The sequence below is a fragment of the Squalius cephalus genome, assembly GCF_949319135.1.
Source record: "Squalius cephalus genome assembly, chromosome: 8".
NCBI lineage: Eukaryota > Metazoa > Chordata > Actinopteri > Cypriniformes > Leuciscidae > Squalius > Squalius cephalus.
Genome location: NC_137129.1, coordinates 41,902,940 through 41,912,698, shown reverse-complemented (window position 1 = coordinate 41,912,698; position 9,759 = coordinate 41,902,940). Strand labels below are relative to the sequence as shown.

General features: G+C 41.2%; 1 protein-coding gene across 1 annotated transcript; it reads left to right on the top strand.

Annotated features, from left to right (window-relative positions):
- Window positions 1-1,167: 1,167 nt before the first annotated feature.
- LOC307163348 (H-2 class I histocompatibility antigen, L-D alpha chain-like) lies at window positions 1,168-8,095 on the top strand (the record flags this gene model as incomplete). The annotated part of the gene is made up of 7 exons (XM_079879380.1): window positions 1,168-1,441; window positions 3,355-3,600; window positions 3,678-3,944; window positions 5,383-5,433; window positions 5,514-5,792; window positions 5,990-6,109; window positions 6,411-8,095. 7 exons carry the CDS (start codon window positions 1,168-1,170, stop codon window positions 6,575-6,577), a joined length of 1,404 nt encoding a protein of 467 aa, XP_079735506.1. The 3' UTR covers window positions 6,578-8,095.
- Between the last annotated feature and the right edge of the window lie 1,664 nt (window positions 8,096-9,759).

The following is a 9,759-nucleotide window of genomic DNA, read 5'->3' as shown; positions in this document are numbered from 1 at the left end:
TTAGCCAAGGCTGCAAAGCCGACCCCGTGTTTCAAATATGTTAGACCTATCACTTCTGCCACTAAAGATTGCTTTATCAATAATCTTCATAATCGGTTTCATCATCTCAGCATCCCGGATAGCTTAGAAGAACTTGATATTGCAACAGAACTATTGAACCAATTCTTAATGCGCATGTGAACACCATCAGCGTTTATCACAGGTTCACATTTAAAGTCTGTGTAGAGAGAATGGTGTCGTCTTGGCGGCCCCTAATTTAATAACAAATTATCGTTGCGACGGAAGCGAATCAATCAAAACTAACTTTAGCTGTAAAATAACTTTATTAAAGAACCGCTATAAAGCCAAAACAATCTCTGTTACCTTAAATTATACGTTTATCTCTGTAAAGCTGCTTTGAATGGTAAATGGTAAATGGACTGCATTTATATAGCGCTTTCACAGACCTATGGCCACCAAAGCGCTTTACATATAGCCTCACATTCACCCATTCACTCACGCATTCATACACCGACGGCGGTGTCGGCCATGCAAGGCGCCATCCAGCTCGTCGGGAGCAGCTTGGGGTTAGGTGTCTTGCTCATGGACACCTCGACACTTGAAACAATCTACATTGTTAAAAGCGCTATATAAATGAAAATGACTTGACTTGACTCGAGAAACTTTTAACTCTCTCTTTTCCAGCACTTTAGACACAGTTGCTCCATTGCGCTTAAAGAAGATTAAAGAAAATAGTCCAACGCCGTGGTACAACGAGCACACTCAGGCCTTTAAGAGAGCAACCAGAAAAATGGAGCGCAACTGGAAGAAAACAAAACTAGAGGTATTTCGCCTCAAGCGTAGCGCTGATAAGACCGTATCATCAATGTTCCACCTCTACAAATTAACTATCATGGTTGATAACACCCGGCTACAGCACTAGCCCTTCCCCACATACCTTGGCGTGAAGCTTGACAGAACACTGTCATTTAGACAACACCTAGACACGTTCAAGGCAAAGACAACCTCCCGTGCCGCACTTATACGGCGGGCACCACATGGGAAGCTTCCACAAAGATGCTTCGCATCTCCACCGAGGCCCTGGAGTTCTCAAGTGTTGAATACTGAATACCCCCATGTCATTAAGCTGGACACTGCCCTTAACACCGCCCTGTGGGCTATTTCCGGATGCCTACGAGCCACTCCAATCAACCAACTGCCCGTCCTCGGAGGAATTGCCCCTGCAGAGGTCAGGGCGAGAAGGAGCAATGCTGGCTCTCGCTCGAGAGGCACAGGCGAGTGAATCCCACCTCCTCCACAAAATGGCCATGGAGACACCACAGCGCATGCGCCTCAAGTCCTGACGACCTTTTGCCACATACACCCAAGAACTGCTCCGCACTACATCAGCCAACATCTGCAAGGCTGCCTTGGTCAAGGCGAAATGGAGGGACCAGTGGAAGTAAGCGGAACCATCTCGGCTACACCTCTACGTTGAAGACCCCACAGACGTTCCTGGGCAGCACCTGCCCAGAAAGCAGTGGACAATCCTCAACCGCCTGAGGACAGGTGTGGGACAATGATGAAGTGGGGCATCACGGATAGCCCTCAATGCGAGTGCGGAGACCCACTACAAACTGTTGAACACGTTTAAACTGCCCCATATATCGGCCCCCAAACGGTGAACGTGGTTTAATTGACCTTGATTACAGGACGCTGGACTGGCTCGCCTCAACAGAACTGAAGGTCTAAGGACATATGCCAGAGAGAGAGGATGATCAAGTTTAGAAAACTGCTGAATAGGCTAAGTATATAACTATTAGCATTGGAAAGAATTGCAAATCTGTATCCACCCATAGTTGGGTTTAGTCATTGATAACCTCTTTGAAGCTGAAATGACTGTCATCAAGTAACTTTACAGATGATACAGGTTTAGTGCGAACAGTAAAGATTAAAACCCAAAGTAGTGTTCTGGAACAACCTGTTAGAAAGCTTTCTTTTATTGGAGGTAAATGATTGAGTTAAAAGTGGTTTTGTGATTTACAAGGTTAATAATGTCTTGAATTTATGACCAAATGTCTGTATGACATTTTTATGTTGTATGTAACATTGTATGTTGCTGTTTAAACTTTTGCTCAACTTTTGAAGTTAATGAACGCTTTAAAGGACAAGCACATTACAAGGCTTGCATGCTTTTTCTAAAAGTTCTCATAGGCGGAGCGTGTGTAAGGCTGAGCTCCTGAATCAGAGTAGATGACTTCTGTACATGAATTCTGGCACTGATAAGGACAGTAAAGGTCGCTGGCTCACTACACATTGGGAAACTGATGACTCCTGCAAGATGACAATGTCCTCATTGTAGAACATCACTACTGGTATTTATGAACAACAGCAGAACTGATATCTTTATGGCATTATTTTTAATGTTATTTAAAGTAAATTATGATAAATACTTTGGTTGTTACATTTATATTCTGTAATCTGTATATTCAGGATGTCACCATTAAAGTTTTTAGGTTATTATTACATCTGCACAAATGCAGGCTCCCCCATCATGGATCAGTGGAACATTCCATTAGTACTGAACATTATTAACATGATATTAACATAAATGTGCTGCTCGACACTGAGAAAGTTGTTTATTTATTTTTATCTTCATTATCAATGCAATTTCAACTTACAAAAGAGATGGGGGATATATAAAAAGTCATCCAAACAACAAACAAGTTCTTATCTTATCTATCTATCTATCTATCTTAATCTTATCTATCTATCTATCTATCTATCTATCTATCTATCTATCTATCGTAATAATGTATGATTTGCAAAAATGATAACTGCTGCGTCTGTGTGTAGATGAGAGAATCAAAGTGTATGCGCGTTGAGCACATGCTACATTGATTATGGCCCTTAAAATAGCATATGAATAACATGCGCAACGCGCCACTGACTTTAAACTGTTTTTTTCTGCCAGTGGCGGAATTGTTTTCTAAACCTGCAAAATAGCATGAGGGAACGTTTGCGCCGGAACACGCCTCCTCTTTGCGCCGAACCGCCCCGGGGAGCGCAAGTGTATTTCTGAGTTAACCGACGTGCGTCTGTGGAGGGAAAAGTCCGCTTTGCGCGGGTGTAAAATAGGAATGAAACATGCGTCAGTGTACAAAGTCAATTGTGCTGGGTGCAAGATAGGGCCCCTAGTGTAAAGAATGGTGGTGGTTTGCTATTGGTGGATCTCATGTGAGTGACAGGTTGTCCCGCCCTTGTGTCCATGTTGATTTCTTGGTCTGAAAACATCTGATCACTGGTGTAATGTATTCCTTGACCAGATAACATAAAGTGTTTTTATTTGTTGTTTGTGTTTTATATGTTACTTAGTGAAACATTTCTTCCACTACAAGTTTACAGTCCTGACCAAATCAGACACATTCCCAGAGTTCAGTGCTGTGTGTGTTTATGACGACAGACGGATCAAACACTTCAGTAATGAAGAAAAACTCTGGGTAAGAGAGAATCTGACTGTAGATGACCAGGATGAAGCTCCTGTAAATCCTCCTGATTTTAAACACTGGTACATACATCAGATCAGGACTCTGTCAGACTGCACAGACTCACAGTGTTCTGGTGAGATTCATGCTTTACTCTTATTAATTATCATTATATTTACTGAGTTTCTCATGAGTGTTGTTCTGTGATTGTAGAGCTTCACGTTCTTCAGAGAATAATTGGCTGTGAACTGGAGAAACTTCCTGATGGATCAGTGAATCTGACTGTGTTTGATGAATATGGATTTGATGGAGAATATCTTATATCCTTTAATTATGACACTATGCAGTGGATTGATAAATGTCCTAAAGCCAAAGAAATAAAAAAGGAATGGGATCGTCACACAGAACGCAACCAGTACCTGCAGTATTTCCTCAAGAACTGCATGAACTGGATCTCCACATTTGACCATACAAATAATAGTAAGTTCTGATCAGATCAGTTTAATTATCGTGTGTGTGTGTGAACGTGACATAAATTCAGGAGGACATCATTCAGTGAAAAATTATACTGAAAATTGAGAACACGTTCAGAAATGTTGTAATATCTTTGTTTGAGTGTTTTATTCAACTTTCTGCATTTGTAGTGACACATCAGCAGATGTGTATACAGTACTAGGGGTGGCACGGTACATGAAAAAACATCCGAACCGTTCGGTTCGCTTGTCTCAGTTTGGTGTGTGTGTGCGTCGCACGGTTCGACTCTTGCGCAATGTAGCCTCGTGCTAATACAATGCTAAATCATAAATGAGATGTATGTAGAATAACATTACGATGTCCAGCAATCGATTTAAATAGTGCACTGGGTTTACTTAGACATTTAATGAGATCTACTATATGTTGTTTTTTCACGTGAATAAATGCATATATCGACTGTTTCACTAATGTACTTTAATGGTCCAGTGGCAGAACTTTTGCCAAGCGTGTCGGTTCTGAGTTCTAATCCGCACTCGTATATATATTTTTTTCTTTTTTATCAAAACCGATTATGTTTATCAGTGGTTGTATATCAACACATTTGTGTGAATTTTGTTTTGTGATTTCACCGGAACGAATAGAGTCTCCACAACGGATTGAAGCACGCGTCCGAGTGAAGACTGTGCGGCGTGTGCACGAGCCACAAGAGAACACAGTATCCGCGCCACTGATCGCAGCGGCAACGAGCACTTTGATCACTTGATAATATATATTTTTTTTAATTCAGCGCTAGATTGCTTCTTATTTAACAAACGAACGAAACAAATAATTTGCTAGTTTACTGGAGATGTTTTATTTATTTGTATTGGTACATCCATGCCGCGAGATGTTTCAAAAGTGGTGGGGACATGTCCCACCCGCAAATTACGCCTATGATGACAAAACGCGAGGAGAAATTGACAAAGACCTGTCCGACACAGCCCACGTAGCTCTCACTACAGATGGATGGACCTCCAGGGCCACTGAAAGTTTCCTCACGGTGACAGCTCACTCACTATATTACTTCGAAATGGGAAATGAGAAGCTGCGTTTTGCAAACACGCCCCATTTATGAAATAAATAAATTAATAATTAGATAATTAAGCTATATATAAAATGCTGAAGTACATTTTTGGACTGTTAAAGATTAAAAGAAAAAATAACAACAAGAACCGTACAGAACCGAAAACTGTCACCCTAAAACCGTGATACGAACCGAACCGTGGGTTTTGTGAACCATGCCACCCCTATAAAGTACTGCCCAAAAGTAGGCACTTTTTTTCAGTATTTTCATAAAAAAATTAACCTTTTTAAACCTTAAAACGTTTTTCTTTATAATATATTTTTACACACAAAACCAATTTCTTTGTAAATGCTTGCTTGTTAATTGCATCTTCTTCTTCAGGTTCTCCAGATGTTCACATGTGTGCGAGGAAAGCTGCTCCTGATGATGAAAGTAAACTGGTTCTGATCTGTCTGTCTACCCCAGATATTCTTTGTAAATGCTTGTTTGTTAATTGTGTTGTTATTTTCTAGGTTCTCCAGATGTTCATGTCTTTGCGAAGAAAGCTCCTAAAGATGAAAGTAAACTGGTTCTGACCTGTATGGCCACTGGTTTCTGCCCCAGAGATGTTCAGATGAACATTAGATTGAACAAAACTAATCTTGAGAATCAAACATCTTCTGGAATCAGACCAAATGATGATGGAACCTTTCAGATGAGAATCAGTGTGAAGATCGACAGAAACCATGAAGGATCTTACGACTGTCTGCTCACTCACAGCAGTCTGACAGAACCAGTTACAGTAAACTGGGGTAAATATAAATTCTAGTGCTCTATATAAATATAAAATATAAAACCATAAATTCAGTCACTCACATATTTGTATCAGAAGAACATGATGATGCTGATATGGATTAATGTTTCTTGCCACAGCAATTACATTTGAAGCGCCCCAACTCATTTCAACAGTTCATAATGTTCAAAATGTTTATTTATATTTATTCTGCAGACGGAACATGTATTGACTGTGAGATGGATTATACATGGATTGTTACAGCAGGAGCAGCAGGTTTAGCTCTCGCTGTGATTGTGATTGTTCACTTCATCTACAAAATGAGAAGGTCAAATGGTGAGTTACAAATATGCAACACTATTGCTTTAAATGTCTTATTGTTGCAATATAATTGTTTAAAAGACATTTTAAAATGTATAGACAAGAGATGGGCTGTTTAACTGTATAGACCGAGTGACAGTAGAAATATGTGAACTAGTAGAGATTTAGAAAATTATGATATTTTATGATTTTTCAATTAAGTTTACTCTTCATGCATTAAAATGCATTGAATTCTATATTTACTCAAACTGGGTATGTGCTCAATTTGTATGTCCTCAAGCTCAAGTTTTTGTATAATCTGATTTATCTTTTCTAGCTCAGAAAGCAATGACAGATAAGAAAATGATGATGAGAGAAAAACTGAATAATAATCATCCTCTCCAAACACTGGTATATCCATCACATTTACTGTCAGTCTTTGTGCAGAGAATCATAATTCAGTCCAAAGAATCAAACCGAAAACCTGCAGACACCAGTCGATAGGTATGTGATGGGCACATTTTATAAAGTGTGATTTTTAGGCCTGGAAAAATTGAAATAATTAAATGATTATTTTAACATTTTGCCACTCTTCGTTTCTGTAAATTAAAAAGTGTTTCAAATATTGTTTTTGGTAAGTGTTCAATTAGATGGAGAACTGCTGTTCCCTTTCAAAAGCTACAATCAATGCTGCGCTGCTTAGCACATTGGGAATTTCTTTAATTGTTTTCAGATGTGAATTTGTGTAACAAGTCAATAGAATTGACCCGGAGGTTTTAATAGCATCGGTCGGTGACGTCACTGGCGCGCTCCCGCAACACGAGGCTATAAATAGATGAGCTACCGGTGCATCGTCAGGTCTTTTGTCTTCAGAGACTATTCTGTGTATGTGTGCGTCAAGAAAGCTTCTCTTACCTCTTTATATCTGCTACAGTTAGGAGTTGTTTTGAGTTAGCTTTTGCTTGGCAGTGCACATAAAATCTCTCTTTTCCTCTACACTCTGTCTGACAAGTGAAAGAAAAAGAAACTAAAAGAAAATTAGTGATTTACAAAACAAATGGTGTGTTCCTCTGTGTTCACATTCTATGGCTGAATCAGACACACAATGCAGTTTTGTTTGTTTGGGGAAAGAGCATGGTGACTGCGAGCACAGTGGAATGTTCAGTTAAAGTGCTTCGCGTTCGCTTTGCTTATTTCAAAGGAGTAGCACCCACATGTGATTGTGGGGCTCGTGTGTTGTTCTGGCTTACCCCTTTTCCACCAAGGCAGTGCTGGTGCCGGTTCGGAGCCGGTGCCTACTCGCGAACTAGTTCTTTGTGTTTCGACAGCCAAAGAACCGGTTCTCAGCCAGGAAAATTGGTTCCAAAGTGGAACTCTTTGCTGGACTAGAACCGTTCTTTGACCACGTCATGCTTACGTCGGGGGCTGGGGGCAGGGTTATTTTGACCAATAACTCGACGGGAAAGTTTGTGACCGCCATTGCTAAAAACACAGCGCTAGCTAGTAGAAAGAATGATTGTAGAAAGATGGATTCTGACCCCAAAATAGGATCGCAAAGCCAGGAAAAACATTTGCAGAAAGACAATGTAGTCCGCCATTGTAATTGTTATGCTTGAAGTTGGCGCAAGCGTTTCTGGGAAAGCTAAGACGTATGGCAACGTACACAGTGACGTAACAATGTCGTTCGCTGGGCTCTCTAGTCAGTGGAAAAACAAAAAGGTTCTGAGAAGGTTCACAAGTTGAACCAACTTTGAACCAGCACCAGTTCCGAACCAGTTCTTTTTTGGTGGAAAAGGGGTAATTGAGGAGCGAGAGACTGATGGGTCCCTATCGCTCGCTCTCTCCAGATCGCGATTTCCATTTGCCTGACTACCGAAGCGTGCCTCGGCGCTTCTTTGGCTCAGGCAGAGGACACTGATCTCATGGGTTCACCGCCTCCGAGCGTTCCTCCCGTGATGAGGAGAACTGCTTGGGGCGATCGCTCTTGCAGTGGCCAGATTACTCTGATCACAGCAAAATAGTAAAAAAAAAAAAATTGACTGTTTATGTTATGTATCTGTATTATTTTTCTTTATTCATTTTCATAATAATTTCATAATGTATTTTGTCAAGTCAGAGTTTTATGTGCATGTGTTCAGTGCATGAGGAGACTATAGATAGCATGGAACCATGTGAAGATCATATGTCAGAGACAAGAGGGAAGCTATATTTTTGCTTTGAGGGGTGAGTACATTGAAACATGTTTCAACTGATGCAGATGTAAACAACAAAGATAGTTCTTAATATGGAAGTGAATTGTGCCATGTGTTCGCATGACATATATGTTCCATTTTTAAAACTTAAGCAACATAGTTTACCATAAACGGAAGCTGCTCTGTAATGTATATAAGCTCAACCTTACTGTACCACTTCAGAGAAATGAAGGCAGAGAAACAAAGACATAAAGGCAGAGAAACAAAGACAAAGGCAGAGAAACCATTTACAGTTAGTATGATGGGGTGAGAAGATAGAGAAATGGGGAACAGAGAAATCTAGAATGAAGAGATCTCATGTAGCCTTATGTTCTTATATGCCTGTTTCTCTCTGTCTGACACATGATACATAATAAATTGAGATCTTTTGGCAAAAGTAACTGGTGTAGCTTCCGTGATTCAACCATAATGGGGGAAACCATGATATACTGCTCAAAAAAATTAAAGGAACACTTTGAAAACACATCAGATCTCAATGGGGAAAAATATCATGCTGGATATCTATACTAATATGGACTGGGTAATGTGTTATGAATGAAAAGATGCCGCATCGTTTGATGGAAATGAAAATAATCAACCTACAGAGGATTGAATTCAAAGACACCCCGGAAATCTAAGTGAAAAAATGATGTAGCAGGCTTGTCAATTTTGCTGAAATTTCATTGCAGCAACTCAAAATGGTACTCAGTAGTTTGTATGGCCCCCACATGCTTGTATGCATGCCTGACAACGTCGGGGCATACTCCTAATGAGACGACGGATGGTGTCCTGGGGTATTTCCTCCCAGATCTGGACCAGCGCATCACTGAGCTCCTGGACAGTCTGAGGTGCAACCAGGTGATGTCAGATGGACCGAAACACAATGTCCCAGAGGTGTTCTATTGGATGTAGGTCAGGTGAGCGTGGTGGCCCTTCAATGGTATCATTCCTTCATCCTCCAGGAACTGCCTGCATGCTCTCGCCACATGAGGCTGGGCATTGTTGTGCACCAGGAGGAACCCAGGACCCACTGCACCAGCATAGGGTCTGACAATGGATCCAAGGATTTCATCCCAATACCTAATGGCAGTCAGGGTGCCATTGTCTAGCCTGCAGAGGTCTGTGCGTCCCTCCATGAGGGGGTGCCTCCCCAGACCATCACTGACCCACCACCAAACCGGTCATGCTGAACGATGTTACAGGCAGCATAACATTCTCCACGGCTTCTCCAGACCCTTTCCTGTCTGTCACGTGCTCAGGGTGAACCTGCTCTCATTTGTGAAAACCACAGGGCACCAGTGGCGGACCTGCCAATTCTGGTGTTCAGTGGGAAATGCCAATCGAGCTCCCTGGTGCTGGGCAGTGAGCACAGGGCCCACTAGAGGACGTCGGGCCCTCAGACCACCCTTATGAAGTCTGTTTCTGATTGTTTGGTCAGAGACATTCACACCAGTG